The sequence below is a fragment of the Triturus cristatus genome, chromosome 5_1 (genome assembly GCF_964204655.1).
Source record: "Triturus cristatus chromosome 5_1, aTriCri1.1, whole genome shotgun sequence".
NCBI classification, from domain to species: domain Eukaryota; kingdom Metazoa; phylum Chordata; class Amphibia; order Caudata; family Salamandridae; genus Triturus; species Triturus cristatus.
This window is the reverse complement of record NC_140587.1, coordinates 18,569,313-18,585,714: the sequence shown is the minus strand read 5'-3', so window position 1 is coordinate 18,585,714 and position 16,402 is coordinate 18,569,313. Positions and strand designations below refer to the sequence as shown.

Sequence of the window (16,402 nt, the reverse complement as noted above, 5' to 3'; positions counted from 1 at the left end):
TGACACAAATTTCCTACCACCCAGTGTTCTCCCAGGTCTCCTGTTAAAAATGGTGCCTCACTCATGTGGGAGGCCCAATTACCCGCGACAGGCAAGGGCCCAAAACATATTGAGGAGACATCAAAATTGCCTATCACAAAACGACCAGTTTTTGCAAGGGGTGTCAACTGGGTTTTTGGCCCCATGCTCGGCGGCCAGCTAGGGAAACCTATCAAACCCACACATTTCTGAAAACTAGACACTCAGGGGATTCCAGGGAGGTATGGCTTGCATGGATCCCCCAAATTTTTCTTACCCAGAATTCCCTTGCTCACCTCTAATTTAGCTGAAAAAATCAATGTTCCCACTAAATTTTGTGTGGGAAAGTTGTGGCATCACCGGGCTGACACAAATTTCCTACCACCCAGCGTTCCCCCAGGACTCCTGATAAAAATGGTGCCTCACTTGTGTGGGAGGCCCAAGTACCCGCGACAGGCAAGGGCCCAAAACCTTTTGAGGCGACATCAAAATTGCCTATCACAAAACAACCTGGTTTTGCAAGGGAGGTCACCTGGGTTTTTGGCCCATGCTCGGTGGCCAGCTAGGGAAACCTACCAAACCCACACGTTTCTGAAAACTAGACAACCGGGGGATTCCAGAGAGGTATGGCTATTGCCCCATCTGCCTCCTAGGGGGATCAGAAAGACTACCATATTTTGGGGTGGTGGGGGCCTTGACATGCCCATTCTGGGCTACCCCTGCCTATATATAAAAAAATCCCTGGCACTTAGTGAGCTTTCCGCCCCCCCGGGGGAAGATCAGGGGCTATTGCCCCATTTTCCTCCTGGAGGGGCAGCATTTGCATGCCCATTCTGGGCAGCCCGCACCTCGGGCCTATCCCTGGTGTCTAGGGTGCTTTCTGACCCTATTGGAGGCAGATTGGAGGCTACTGCCCCATCTGCCCCCCAAGGGGGCATAAAGACTGAACATGCCCAATTTTTGGGGGAGCACAACTGGTGTCTAGTGGGTGGATCCCTGCTTGGGGATCGCCCTCCTGGGGCGATCCCCAAGCAGGGATCCACCCCCACTCCCCTTTCCAATGATTTTTCTCCTGACTTTGTACGTGCTCAGGGGGCTGAGATAGCCCCAAGGACATAGAAAGTGAAACTGAAATGAGCCTCTTTGCTCATTTCAGTTTCATTTTCATTGCAATGACATCAGCGCGCAATGCGCGCGATCGGCATTGCAAAGAAAATGTAAATTGGCTTCGGGAGGTTGGGGAAGCTCTTTCGGTGAGCACCGAAGGGGTTAATTATATGTATTATTTACTTTATTTTACATTATTTTTTACCATTAAAAAAAAACGTTATGTTTTACAATATTTTTGACATCGATATTTTGTTGTTGATATTTTTGTAGTTACCATGATGGAGATAGGATGTGGATATTCTTGACTTCGATATTTTTGTGTCGATATTTTGTTGTTGATATTTTTGTAGTTACCATGATGGAGATAGGATGTGGATATTCTTGACTTCGATATTTTTGTGTCGATATTTTGTTGTTGATATTTTTGTACTTACCATGATGGAGATGGGATGTGGATATTCTTGACTTCGATATTTTTGTGTCGATATTTTGTTGTTGATATTTTTGTACATACCATGATGGAGATAGGATGTCGATATTCTTGACTTTGATATTTTTGTGTCGATATTTTTGTAGCTCGATATTCTGTCCGTCGAAATTTTGTCAGTGATTCCTGATGCCAAAGTAAAAGGGCTGGGATGCACTGTATTTGTGCAATACAGTGCATTCCTGTCCTTTCCCCTGCAATGGAGCTATTTCATCAGTATAGCGCCAACACTGGCAACCGTGCACCACAGTGCAGGGTGTGTGTGTTGTTGGCAGAATTGTTTTTGTAAAGGAAGGGACACCTTCCTGCACAAAGACAATCCTGGAAGCCTTGTACTCTTTCTATGTGTGCTGGAGAATCCAGCACTCACGAAAAAGAGGAAAAAATGAGGAGAAATAAAGTTATTTCTCCGCGCTTCCCTGGGGAGGCATAATGTTTTGGCGCATTCCCAGGTTTGCATGATCATGTAAACTTGGGAAAGCGTCAAAATCCATGGCAGGTTGCATGGGAAAGCCCACCGCACGGCCCATGGAACACCCCCGGAGCGCAGAGTAAGGCAACATAGCAGTTTGCGCTGCTCTCTATATCTCTCTGCGGCCATTCAAAATCCAATTACAGTGACTTCGCCTCATAGATACAAAGTCGTAATTTCCCCCGCTGGAGCAACAAAAAGGTGACACTCGCGGCGGGGCAAGGGGCTCGTTAATAAGCACCCTAATGTAGTGCAAAATAAAAGCACATTCTAGAATATGTTTTCATGCCTTTACAATGAGGTATGAAATTAAATTTGACTCATTAAATATGAAATGTTCCATAGAATACATTTTAAATATTAGCATATGTCCCCCAAAAAACACATTTTTAAAACATACTTATTTGAAGTTTCAGTCAAACACTGAAAATGAAATAGATGACACTCAATTATGTTCAAATTCTCCAAAACTTTGTTAAGCTTACTAAAATCAATAAAACAATCATGCAATTTAAAAAATGTATTTAACTTCTTTGTGCCTAAGCAGATGAGTCCACGTGGACATTAGTGTGTGTGGTGAAAGATATATTTCGGGCCGGCTAGCAGCTGCCACTGAACAGATAAGCACCAATTCTTCTTTCTTTGTGTTTGCTTCACAGACTCCGCGCTCTGTCTGCAGTGAGAGCTGCCTCCCAGGGTACCGCAAAGCACCAAGAGAAGGGAAGCCAGTCTGCTGCTTCGACTGTGTGCCATGTGCGGATGGAGAGTTTTCCAACATGACCGGTATGTGAGAAACTGAATCCCTTAAGCATCATTATCAATAGATGTTAAATACTGGGAAAAATAGTTATTGTTGTCAGAAGAGGAATGGTGCCTGCAACACAAAACCTCAAAAGAGATGAAATAAAGCAGTTAGGGCCTCATTACGGATTTCCAAAGACCACGGTATTACGAGTTGACCTCAGGGAGGGTGGTGTGGATCTTGCATCGTTAGTGAGTATTTAGCACAAATATATTGATGCCTGTGTGTGCATTTCGTCTGCAGACGTGTCGGATGCACACATATGCATGATATAGGTGTCCACCCACAGTGGAACATTCAATGTTTGGGTCGGAGAAAGTCCTAAGAGGTATGTCACCTATTTCAGAATACCTTTGCTAAGAACATGTTGCCAATTTTGGTAGTGTTACCATTTTGTTTAATTTTACACCTGTCTGCAACATCTATTCCCTTCCAAACACATAGCCCTGCTTAGGGACTGGCATTGTTTTAGTAGGTTGTCCAACCATCATCTAACGTGTCATAATGCACACGCCTATCAGATCAGGCGCACATCATGAGCATGAAGGGAGCGAGAAGAAAGACTTTAGCTTTGTATTTCTTTTCATGTAAACCTAATTGTCTTTTGTGCAATGTCGTGTGGTGCCATACGGTCCTGAATAATTAATAAATCTTATTGGCATAGGGTCAAATGGAATTCAAATGCATTAGAAAAAGACTTTTAGCAGGAAATAAATAAGAACAAAGGAGCTGTTTATATTTTAGATAGTATAAGCACACACATGTATGGCAGATCATATGTGTGAATTCCAAGGTGAATGTTGGCTGACCCCTAATTACAATGTAAACACTTGGTACCGGAAATCTAAGAGACCACAGATTGATGTGACCTGTGTTCTGGTATAGTCAATATTATTCACAAGATCACAAGGTGCACACAGGTTTCCATTCCGTCTAATCATTCAGTCCAATCCTACTGGCCCCAGGCCCAACTCTCCCGTGCTGTTTTACTTTTTATCTTGTTTTACTGCTTCCTCCTGCCTTTCCTCCGTTCTTCTGATTGTATTCTACAGCTTTCTGTCACATTTTTACTGCTTTCTCCTGCCTTTCTGAGTGCTTTCTCCTGCTTTTGCCTTGTTCTTTACTGCTTTCCCCTTCCTCTCCCCCAGTTTTTCTGAGTGCTTTCTCCTGCTTTTGCCTTGTTCTTTACTGCTTTCCCCTTCCTCTCCCCCTGTTTTTCTGAGTGCTTTCTCCTGCTTTTGCCTTGTTCTTTACTGCTTTCCCCTTCCTCTCCCCCTGTTTTTCTGAGTGCTTTCTCCTGCTTTTGCCTTGTTCTTTACTGCTTTCCCCTTCCTCTCCCCCAGTTTTTCTGAGTGCTTTCTCCTGCTTTTGCCTTGTTCTTTACTGCTTTCCCCTTCCTCTCCCCCAGTTTTTCTGAGTGCTTTCTCCTGCTTTTGCCTTGTTCTTTACTGCTTTCCCCTTCCTCTCCCCCTGTTTTTCTGAGTGCTTTCTCCTACTTTTGCCTTGTTCTTTACTGCTTTCCCCTTCCTCTCCCCCAGTTTTTCTGAGTGCTTTCTCCTACTTTTGCCTTGTTCTTTACTGCTTTCCTCTTCCTCTCCCCCTGTTTTTCTGAGTGCTTTCTCCTGCTTTTGCCTTGTTTTTTACTGCTTTCCCCTTCCTCTCCCCCTGTTTTTCTGAGTGCTTTCTCCTGCTTTTGCCTTGTTTTTTACTGCGTTCCCCTTCCTCTCCCCCTGTTTTCTGAGTGCTTTCTCCTACTTTTGCCTTGTTCTTTACTGCTTTCTTCTTCCTTTCCTCCATTTTGTGTGGTGCTTTCTCCTACTCTTTGCCTCATATTGTTACTGCTTTTTCTTTCCTCTCCTCCATTTTTCCAACTGATTTCTTATGATTTTCCCTAACTGTGCCTTGAGACCCTCATGGTTGTTTGCTGCCCTTTATAAAGCCAGATTGATTGACTGATTGTATGTGACTTGTAAATCCATCTTTTACTTTAGTGGGTGAAACATGCTGAGCTAATCTCCTAATCTCTTGAACTTCTCCAGGGTAATACAGGTGAGGCCCTTTAGTCCCAGTGCTAACTCCTATAATTGGTGGGCACTTGTAGAGCACAAAGGGAGTCACCTATTTCAGAAAACCCCAAAATGAAAGGGGAACAGAGGGCAATACAAAAGTGAAAGAGCAGATGTTCACATGCTGCTTGTGGCAATAGACTAGGATATGGCATGTCATTTCAGTAGTAAAGGATAAGTAAATATATTATATGGGAGTATATATTTATTAAAAGCATGTCCCTCTTCCATGAGGGATGATATTAACTATTAAAAGCCTTCTACATGTTTCCGGATCACTTTTTTGAGAGGGCAGCTTGACTCTGCTGTTCATGTTGATTATATAATCACCCTAGAAGAACAAAATCTTCCCAAACACAGAATAATCACCAGGCTAGGATGTCAGTGGTACATCTGCTAACTTCCTTCCACAAATTTAAAAACAGGAATGCACTTAATTAAATCTTCACTTCAAGTCAACATGTTTCAACTCTTCTGTGTGTCAGATAAAGTGCATTCATCAGGAGCTAGGTGCACCCTCATTACAATCCGGCCACCCTGATTCCAAAACTGCACACAGTTTCCAGATTGGAGCTTGGCAAACTGTAAGCTGGATGAAGACTCTGGCTTGAGTGAGACTCAGTGCATCACCTCAGTTTTTTGAAGGCCTCACGGTGAAGGCAGACAGAGACTTGTATTGCTTGTTTGTACAACCACTGCAATGCAACCTAGAAATACAGGGATGCTATGAAGAGAGCAAATGAGCACAATACTAGATAATGAGATCGAGGTATCACATAAGAAATGGCATTAGTTTGAGTTAGATGGGTGATGGGTGACAGGAGATTTAAGGGTAATGCACAGTATGTACAAGATGAGGCCAAAATCAAAGAAATTGAATCATGAAAGCTCCACAGGAAGTAGTACTACACGAGCTCCCTTTTAACGGCATTTTGGGCCTTTGTACATTGAACCTGATAAGTCCAACTCCCAAAATGTCACAGCCCTCTGAGCACACAGACCATTCTATGTGTACAACATATGTATGAATAACCCTTGAATATGTGTATTATTATTATTGTTTATTCACATTTTCGATATGTTGGGCTGATTCGCAGAGGCATTTAAGCGTAAGTAAAGATGTCCTGCAGGAATACTATCTCACGCACACAAAGCTTCCTTTGTAAATCTACATCAAGGAATCCAGCACCAGCATTCCAAACTGTGCATGGACAACCTCTCACAGTCCAGCCACAGCTGGCGCAGTAGTCAATGAATCCCAACCTCTCACAGTCCAGCCACAGCTGGCGCAGTAGTCAATGAATCCCAACCTCTCACAGTCCAGCAACAGCTGGCGCAGTAGTCAATGAATCCCAACCTCTCACAGTCCATCCACAGCTGGCGCAGTAGTCAATGAATCCCAACCTCTCACAGTCCATCCACAGCTGGCGCAGTAGTCAATGAATCCCAACCTCTCACAGTCCAGGAACAGCTGGCGCAGTAGTCAATGAATCCCAACCTCTCACAGCCCAGTCATAGCTGGCTCAGTAGTCAATGAATCCCAACCTCTCACAGTCTAGCCACAGCTGGCGCAGTAGTCAATGAATCCCAACCTCTCACAGTCCATCCACAGCTGGCGCAGTAGTCAATGAATCCCAACCTCTCACAGTCCAGCAACAGCTGGCGCAGTAGTCAATGAATCCCAACCTCTCACAGTCCATCCACAGCTGGCGCAGTAGTCAATGAATTCCAACCTCTCACAGTCCAGCAACAGCTGGCGCAGTAGTCAATGAATCCCAACCTCTCACAGTCCATCCACAGCTGGCGCAGTAGTCAATGAATCCCAACCTCTCACAGTCCAGCAACAGCTGGCGCAGTAGTCAATGAATCCCAACCTCTCACAGTCCAGCCATAGCTGGCGCAGTAGTTTATGCATCCCGACCTCTCACAGTCCAGCCACGGCTGGTGCAGTAGTCAATGAGTCACAACCTCTCACAGTCCAGCCATAGCTGACACAGTAGTCAATGAATCCCAACCTCTCACAGTCCATCCACAGCTGGCGAAGTAGTCAATGATTCTCAACCTCTCACAGTCCAGTCATAGCTGGCTCAGTAGTCAATTAATCCCAACCTCTCACAGTCCAGCCACAGCTGGTGCAGTTGTTAATGATTCACAACCACTCACAGTCCAGCCACAGCTGGTGCAGTAGTCAATGAATCCCAACCTCTCACAGTCCAGCCACAGCTGTTGCAGTTGTTAATGATTCATTACCTCTCACAGTCCAGCCACAGCTGGTGCAGTAGTCAATGAATCCCAACCTCTCACAGTCCAGCCACAGCTGGTGCAGTTGTTAATGATTCACAACCACTCACAGTCCAGCCACAGCTGGTGCAGTAGTCAATGAATCCCAACCTCTCACAGTCCAGCCACAGCTGGTGCAGTTGTTAATGATTCACAACCACTCACAGTCCAGCCACAGCTGGTGCAGTAGTCAATGAATCCCAACCTCTCACAGTCCAGCCACAGCTGGTGCAGTTGTTAATGATTAACAACCTCTCACAGTCCAGCCACAGCTGGTGCAGTAGTCGATGCATCCCGACCTCTCACAGTCCAGCCACAGCTGGTGCAGTAGTCGATGCATCCCGACCTCTCACAGTCCAGCCATAGCTGACACAGTAGTCAATGAATCCCGACCTCTCACAGTCCAGCCACCGCTGGTGCATTAGTCAATGAGTCACAAACACTCACAGTCCAGCCACAGCTGGTGCAGTTGTTAATGAATCCCAACCTCTCACTGTCCAGCCACAGCTGGTGCAGTAGTCAATGATTGATAACCTCCCACAGTCCAGCCACATTACAGAAAAAGTGCAAGAAAGAGTAGAGGAAAGACACAGAGGACACATGAGAGTGAAAGGGGGAGATTGAGATGAGGGTAAAAAACGAGTGAAAAATGGAGAAAAGACACAGGAGAGGGAAGGGGGAGCTTGAAATGAGGGGAAAACGACAGAAAATGGAGGAAAGACCCAGAAAGAGAGTGAAGGGGAGATAGAAGTTAGGGGAAAACAAGTGAAAAAGGAGAGAAAAAGCGGCGAAAGAGAATGGAGACAGAGGTCCACTGGACCGCCAGGGATGAGGCGCAGGTGAAACCTGTGGGTGGAGGAGGGCCTCAAACACCAACACTCAAGAGTGCAGGGGCATGGAGGAAGGCCTCACTTGATGGTGGAGCTGCGAGGGAGGGAGAGCAATTTCACTGACAATGAGTCAGTGGTCTTGCTCGCCTGTCCCCGCAGTGGCCGTCATTAAGTACGGGTCGGGGTGGGCTGGACAGCTGGGAGGAGGGAGCGGAGAGGGGAGTTGTATTTGGACGGTCGCAGTGGTTGTGCTGGGGGAGAGGGGCAGCGGGGGCAGCAGCGGCGGGGAAAAACAGGCTGAAAAAGGCAAAAGGAAAAAGGCAGAAAGGGAGAGAAAAGTGCAAATAAGTCAGTAAAAGTGCAAGAAAGAGTGGAGGAAAGACACAGAGGACACAGGAGGGGAGATTGGGATGAGGATAAAAAATGAGTGAAAAGCGGAGGAAAGACACAGAAGGAGAGTGAAGGGGGAGCTTGAAATGAGGGGAAAACGACAGAAAAAGTGCAAGAAAGAGTGGAGGAAAGACACAGAGGACACAGGAGAGTGAAAGGGGGAGATTGAGATGAGGGTAAAAAACGAATGAAAAATGGAGGAAAGACACAGGAGAGTTAAGGGGGAGCTAGAAATGAGGGGAAAATGACAGAAAATGGAGGAAAGACCCAGTAGGAGAGGGAAGGGGGAGATAGAAGTGAAGTAACAAACGAGTGAAAGAGGAGAGAAAAAGCGTAGAAAGAGAATGAAACCTGTGGGTGGAGGAGGGCCTCAAACACCAACACTCGAGAGTGCAGGGGCTTTGGGGAAGGCCTCACTTAATGGTGTAGCTGCGAGGGAGGGAGATCAATTTCACTGACAATGAGTCTCTCGTTGGCAAGACTTGCACCTCTCTCCAAGTAGGGACCCTTCTTCCTAGTCAGGGTAAGGGAGTTACACTCCTAAAATAACCCCTGCTCACCCTCTTGGTAGCTTGGCATGTGCATTCAGGCTTATCTTAGAGGCAGTGTGTAAAGCATTTGCACATAACCAACAGTAAGACAGTGTAAGCACTACAAAGGGACACCACACCAGTTTAGAAAAATATCCAATATGGCACTGACCCACCAGCCCAGGGTCTGTACCCTGTGGTTAGACAGGAGACTGGGGTGGGCTCCCCACACCCTGTCCTCCACCCTGGCGCTCTGTACCCTCCCACCTAGAGCGGTACCCCCTTCCAGAATTGTCAGGTCACCTGTGGCAGGTGTTCTGCACAATTCGCCCACCAGTTCAGGGGTGCTCTCCTTCAACTGTTACACCAGCTCAGGGTCTGTACCCTGAGGCTGAACAAGGGACTGGGGTGGGCTCTCCCACACCCGGTCCTCCTCCTTGGAACACTGTACCCTCCCACCTGGAGTGGTACCCCCTTCCAGAATTGTCAGGTGAGCTGTGGCAGGTGTTCTGCAAAATTCGCCCACCAGTTCAGGGGTGCTATCCTGCAACTGGTACACCAGCTCAGGGTCTGTACCCTGAGGCTGAACAAGGGACTGGGGTGGGCTCTCCCGCACCCGTTCTTCCTCCTTGGGGCACTGTACCATCCCACCGGAAGCGGCACTACCAGAAGACAAACTGGTAGGGGGACTGTTAGCAGTCACCCCTCCCTCTAGGTCAGGAGGGATACCCTGAACCTGGCCCTCTGACCCAGGGTCTGTACTCTTAGGCTGGCCCTGTGCCTGGCAACCCAGGATTTCCTGGGAGTATACCAACCCCCCCCCCAGGGAAACACACTCCTCATGAGTTGTGCGAGAGCCTGCCTGGTGAAGGTCTCCAGCATCCTGTCCACCTGACAGAGCATTAAGACCCCCCAGGCCAGGGCCTCACCAGGGTCAGTCCAGGGGTGGTCTGACATCAGAGCTGGCAATCCCTGGCCCACTGGTCCTTCCACTGGGGACGACGTCCCCCCTCACCCTTTTGTCTGGACTCATGCACCCTCCCAACTGGAGCAGTGCTGCCAGACTCCAGGACCGGTGGGATGCTGGTTACAGCAGCCCCCCTATTCCCCCAGACACTAGGGGATCCCCCTCAATGGGTGGCCTTTCAGTACAGCCTAGGCTCCCCACCTGGCATTCCCTCATTGAACGACCCAGGCTCTGGGACTGGGTTTCACGCACCTTGGGCCTCAGCCCTTTCCCACTCCTTCTCCACGGAGATAGGACGTGAGTCCCTACACCCTTTCCACGACACCGGGACCTATCTGGGCTACCACAAACCTTTCTCACCACCCTTGGTTGGAAAAAACCTCAGCCACTTCCTTCCGGGTCACCCCCAGGTGCTTCTACAGACCCTCTGGAATCCACCAAAAGGTCTGTCTCCATTACAAACTTCCTGGGGTCAGAGAATTCACACTCCACCGGGTGTTGGCATAGCTCTAGAAAACAGGGACTTAAAATATGCTCTCCAACAATTGAATCACACTGCCCCACCATCCAGTGCCTCAGAAAAATATCCCACTTCATTCTCACAAGACTGGTGAGACAGTGTCTGACTGTTGCTGTCTCTCACCCATGCTCTTCTGGCTGGTCTCCATACTCACTTACGAGGACTTCTATCATGGGGGAACCTCTCTCCCTGCACCTTTCATCTAGAGTCAGTAGAGTGTCCCTCCCACTCCCAAAAATATGATCCCCTGTGCCAGTTCCCCAAATCCACCTCAGGGCACCAGTGGAGTAACCTCACAATCCTGAACCCCCTGGTGTATGTCAACCCCCTCCTTGAAGGAGGGCCTCAAATCTGTGTGTGTGTGTACCTCACCCTCAGTGTTGGACACTACATTTTTGCTGCCACCATCTGGGCTGGACAAAGCCCTACCAGCTTCCCAATCCAGCTCAAGCTCTCTGATTTTAAGGTCATGATCCAAGATCATCCTCTTTTCTTCCATGGCTATTCTTTTGTCTTCCATTTTCCTCTCCATCCGGAGCTTTTCCAACTCAAACTTCCTTGCTTCCCACCTGTCCTCCACCTCCTCTGGGGACAAGCCACGGCCGCCTGGCCTGGAGAGTTCCCCCCTCCCAAAAGCACATCCACCCTTGCAATAGGCTCCTCTGCCTCTCACTGAGATCATCAGATTGCCCACTAGCATGTCTGGCTGCTACCCAGGCCCTCAGCACCTTTTGTAGCTCATCCTTCCTGGTGAGGCCTCTGACTTGGACTTTCAGGTTCTTGCAAATCGCTTTGAACTCCTTTATGTTGTAGGATTACAACCTATCCTCCTCAAAGGCATTTTCCATTGATGCAATTGATGATGCTCTAGATTCAGGCATGTTGAAGTGGCAAGTTCAAACTGGCAAGATCAAAAATAGGCCAAACAGAAAAAGAACCAGTATGTGGCACGTAATGGTTTGCGATATGGTAGTAGTGCACACCAATCACTGTAAGTTAAGTACAAACACAAGTCCTATCCTACCACTGCCATCAATGTTAGAAATGGGGGTGTCTAGTTGGCAAGGGCTTGCACCTCTGTTCGAGTAGGGACCCTTCTTCCTATTCAGTGTAAGGGAGTTACACTCCTAAAACAACCCCTGCTCACCCCCTTGGTAGCCTGACATGAGCAGTCAGGCTTATCTTAGAGGCAGTGTGTAAAGCATTTGCACATAGCCAACAGTAAGACAGTGTAAGCACTACAAAAGGACACCACACCAGTTTAGAAAAATATCCAATATTTTTATATACTTAAAACAAGACCAAATACGATAAAAATCCACAATACAGTACTTTAAACACAGATAGTTCGCAGGATGTCTTTATATTGCGAAAATATGTTGAAAACAGTTCGCACGAGACGGTAGCTCGGTCCGAGCCTACCGCGATGCTGAAAACAACAGAGTCTCGCACTTACAGCTGACCGCGTCAGTACGGGCTAGCAACAGTGTGAACAGACTCAGTAACAGCACCTTTCTTATTGCGGCTTACACGGAGGTGCGAGCTGGTCGTGGCGCCCGTCACGGTTGCGGTGCAAAGTGGAAGCGATGCACGGCGTGGTGTCCTCTCGATGCGGTGCAGGCAGTAGCTCGGTGACAATCGTCCAGACGGCATTGGTGAGACCAAGGCGTGTGGTGCAGGGTGAGATGGTGCTCGATGTGGTGCTGGCAGGTTGTGATGCAAAGTGGAAGCAGTGCAGGGAGCGGTGTCCTCTCGATCTGGTGCAGGCAGTGGCTCAGTGACGATCGTCCAGACGGCGTCAGTGAGACCAAGGCGTGCGGTGCAGGGTGAGACGATGCTCGATGCGGTGCTGGCAGGTTGCGATGCAGGCGACAGAGCCGGATGGCGGGAATTGGCGTTGGTCGACCTGGGCAGCTGTGCGGGACGAGGCGGTGATTGGTTTTGAGCCAGAGGCGACCGTGTCGGTGAGACCAGGCCAGTGAAGTGAAGCGAGGCGGTACGGGCTGCGATGTCCACAGGTTACGGTACAAGCAGTGGCTCGGTGGTGGCAGCGGTGGTCGTCGTCGTCAGTGAGATCAAGGTTGCGGTGCAAGATGCTGATGGTGAGACCTGTGGTGCCTTCAGGACGCAAGGCCAGTGACGGAGTCGGTGACAGAGTCGGTCGTGGTTCCCTCTCCTCTGTGGCAACTGAAACAACGGTTCCAAGAGTGGTACCCAGAGGTTGGTGAAGTCTTTGCAGTCCCTGAGACTTCTGAACAGGAGGCCAGCTCGATTTCAGGCCCTTGGAGATACTCAGCACAAGTAGAGAAAGTTCAGTCCAGTCCTTTCACTGCCCAAGGCAGAAGCAGCAGCTGCAGGCCAACCCAACAAAGCAACAACACAGCTCCTCCTGGAAGCTCTTCCAGCTCTTCTTTTTGGCAGGTTCCTTGATTCTAGTGAGTTCTTTGAAGTCTTTTCTATCCCTGAGGCTTCCAACAGGAGGCAAGCTCTATGTCAAGCCTTTGGAGAACACTTTAACAGCAGGATGATGAAAGCACAGTCCAGTCCTTTCCCTATCCAAGACAGAAGCAGCCACTGCAGGCCAACCCCTCAACACGCAGCATAGGGGCAGTACTCCTCCTCCAGCTTTCCCGGTCCTTCTTCCTGGGAGGTTCCTTAGTTCAGAATGAATCTAAAGTTCTGGGGTCTGGGCCCCAATATTTATACCACCAAATCCCCTGTCCTCTGAAGGCAGAGGGTCCTGTACCTAGTTCAAACCAGTTCTGGGTGCATTCTGCCAGTGTGCACATTCTTCCTTTGTCAGTGTAGACCAGGGTCATCAGACACACCACAGGAGGTGGAGCCAGCATTGTGGAAGGCAGGCACAGCCCTAGTCAGACCCAGGTGTAACTCCTCCCACCCATCTATGTGCAGATAGGTCTATTCAGCCCTGTGCTGACTCACCTTGTCTTTTGGAGTCTCCCCCGGCCCCTGTCACTCACAAACCAGACAGATAATACACAAGCTAGCAGAGGCAGGCTGGATGGTTAGGTAAGAAAATACCTGCTTTCTAAAAGTGGTATTTTCAAACACAGAATGTTAAAACCATGTATTTTATCATTCTGAGTTCAGGCATACTAAACTCGAATTTCTACCATGTTCCCTGGGTCAGTTAGGATTATAGGATGCTATAATCAAATTGCCCATTCTGGCCTATGGGGAACAGGTAGCCTTGCAATAGTGAAAAATGAAGTAGGCTGTAATTCGTTATCAGGACATGCCACACACACCAGGGCCTGTCCTACCTTTCACGTACAATGCACGCTGCCCACAGGGGTACCTTGGGCCTACCATAGTGGTGACTAACATGTAGAAAAGGGAAGGTTTAGGTACTATCAAGTGGGTGCACATTCTAAGTCGACATGGCAACCCCAGGCTGCACACAGGCTTCTGCAATGGCAGGCCAGAGTTACACTTTATGGGCTGTTTGCATGGGTGGCACAATCCAGTGCTGCAGCCCATCAACAGCATTTGATTTATAGGCCCTGGCACTCGCAGTGCACTTTACTAGGGACTGACACATAAATCAAATAGGCCAATCGTGGAAACAACAATCCATAACACAGTTTACACAGAGAGCATATGCACTTTAGCACTGATTGGCAGTGGGAAAGTGCCCAGAGTCCTAAAACCAACACACACAAGTCAGGAAAAAATAGGAGGAAAAACCAAAACGTTTAGGGATAACCCTTGCTGATATTGAAATGTTTTTTGGCCTCCTCGTTCCGGTTGATGTTTGGAGTCAGGTTCATACTCAAGATCATATCGCCGAGTTGGGTGGTACATGGGATGTGATTAAGGGATGGGATCTGGAAAGGAAGCCACATGACGAACCCCGAGCGGAGATACTTGCTTTGCCAGGTCGCATTATTACATATATGCATTCCCTTATTCCGTCTAAGAAGGTAAGCTGGGACAAATTGAGGGCTTGTCGACAGAAGTAGGATGATAGTGTGTCCAATTTCATTACCCGGTTTGAAGATACGTTTTTGGACTATAGTGGGTAGGATATGTCTATTGAGGGAGGAGGTCGATTGTTTGTTGACAGATTTGTTTCTAATTTTCTTCCTGAAATTATGACTCATTTACAGGCATCTGACAGTACTTGGCCCATCTCTTCCCCCTCTGTTATTTTCAATATGGCTCAGTACTATGAAAATCGAGATCAGGAGGAGAAGGACAGGACTGATAAGAAACACAAGGATTTAAAGATGAAGGTGTTGTTGCAGCAAGCGTTTAGGGGAAATAGTAAGGGATGGGGTGGCCCTTCTAGACAGCTTCCAAGTATTAGTAGACAGCCTTCAATGACACCTTTAGGGCCAAATCTGGGTGTGTATTGTAAGGAGGAGGGCCAATGGCGTAGCCAGTGCCTAGTGCTTTTACAGAAAGGTGCAGCTCCTAGAGGGTGCAGTTCTGGTGGGAGAGGTTGTGGGACAGAGAGAGCTCAGAATGCTTTGGTTTCCCAGGGTTATTCTGATAATAACTACTTTAATGACCCTTGTGATGGCCGGTATTATCATTATGATTACAATATGGATGAGGCGACAAGTATGTCCTATAGTTAGGACAGCCAGGGACAGGGAGAGGGACCAGTTCAGATACCTGTAGATCAGTGTGGTCCTTATGTCACAGCGGATTTGCAAGGCTCGACTATGGAATTTTTGGTGGACACAGGTGCGCAAAGAGTTCTGTTTCTCGACATATGTTTCCTGGGCCAGCCCTGTCTGGCCACAATAATGTTTTGGTAGCTTTTTCAGGTGTACCGGTTGTAAGCCCCATTCACAACCCCTTACATTGACTGTTGGTCCTTTTACTGTGTTTTTGTTGACATCTAATTGTGGTGAGAATCTGATGAGTTTGGATTTGTTGAAGAAGTTGTATGCTACTATTTATTGCTCTCATGTGGGTGTCTATATTACTATGGGTCCGGATGTGTGTACTTTACAGTGTTTGCCCCAGGATGCACCCCTTCCAGCAGAATGTGTTGATGTCTCACCCACTCTATGGGCTACAGGTGACACGGATGTATGACTGCTGCATATACCACCAGTTTCTATACAAGTTAAAGAGAATTATGTTTTGCCTCGTAGTCCTCAGTATAAGATATCATGGGCAAGAGAGCAGGCTCTTCTTCACCGGGTCCTAGGGGGCAGAGTCAGCACAGGTCACAGACCGACGCCAAAGAGAGCGTGAAGCGACCCCCCTAGAGTACCCGTTGTGGCCTGTAACCAAGGAGACCAGATTGAATGTGCGACCAAAAAGGAAACAATTTTTCCCGCACATCCACAAGGGTGCCTGTAGTTAAGGCCACTCTGTTCTGCACCAGGTCCTGAAGAAAGCCCACTTGACCCCTAGGGGCTGACGAGGGCTGAAACATGTCGACCTTTTTTGGACACAAATCTTTTTTAAAAAAGGGCACTTGACCATAATAAGTCGGATATGTGCACAACTAGAAAACTTTTTTTAAACCTATCCCGAATCCAGTACTAATAAAGAAATCTATTGGCTTTACGAGATTTTTAAACAACACTTTCTTTCACCACAATCACCTCACCTTTTTTATTCACGATCACTACTGTGACTACTAGTGGTAAAAGCCTCCGGGTGGAGGAAGCATTGGATTAACCCAATGATTATGCGATCACGTTAATACCAAATCCAGCGGAGAATCAAGATATACCGCTAATCCCGATCCTTTACCAAACGTGAATGAGGGTTTCTTAAACAGTACAAAGTACTAACCATGCAATACCCTGGTTTCCCAGGACCAGTGATCCACTCTCCTATTGATTTTTTGATCTTCTTCAGATTATTCAGGATTTGATATAAAAGGGAGTAGTTGAGGAAACGTCTGGCAATATTTGTAATAGTCCTATTCTTTTGATTCATAA

General features: G+C 47.7%; 1 protein-coding gene across 1 annotated transcript in view; it reads left to right on the top strand.

Annotated features, from left to right (window-relative positions):
* The first annotated feature begins 2,767 nt into the window (after positions 1–2,767).
* LOC146829975 (vomeronasal type-2 receptor 26-like) overlaps positions 2,768–16,402 on the top strand; it is a 59,926-nt gene continuing 46,291 nt past the window's right edge. The window contains exon 1 of the mRNA XM_085604005.1: positions 2,768–2,870. Within this exon, the coding sequence (XP_085460131.1) occupies positions 2,864–2,870 (7 nt within the window). The 5' untranslated portion in view covers positions 2,768–2,863. The remainder of the gene's footprint in view (positions 2,871–16,402) is intronic.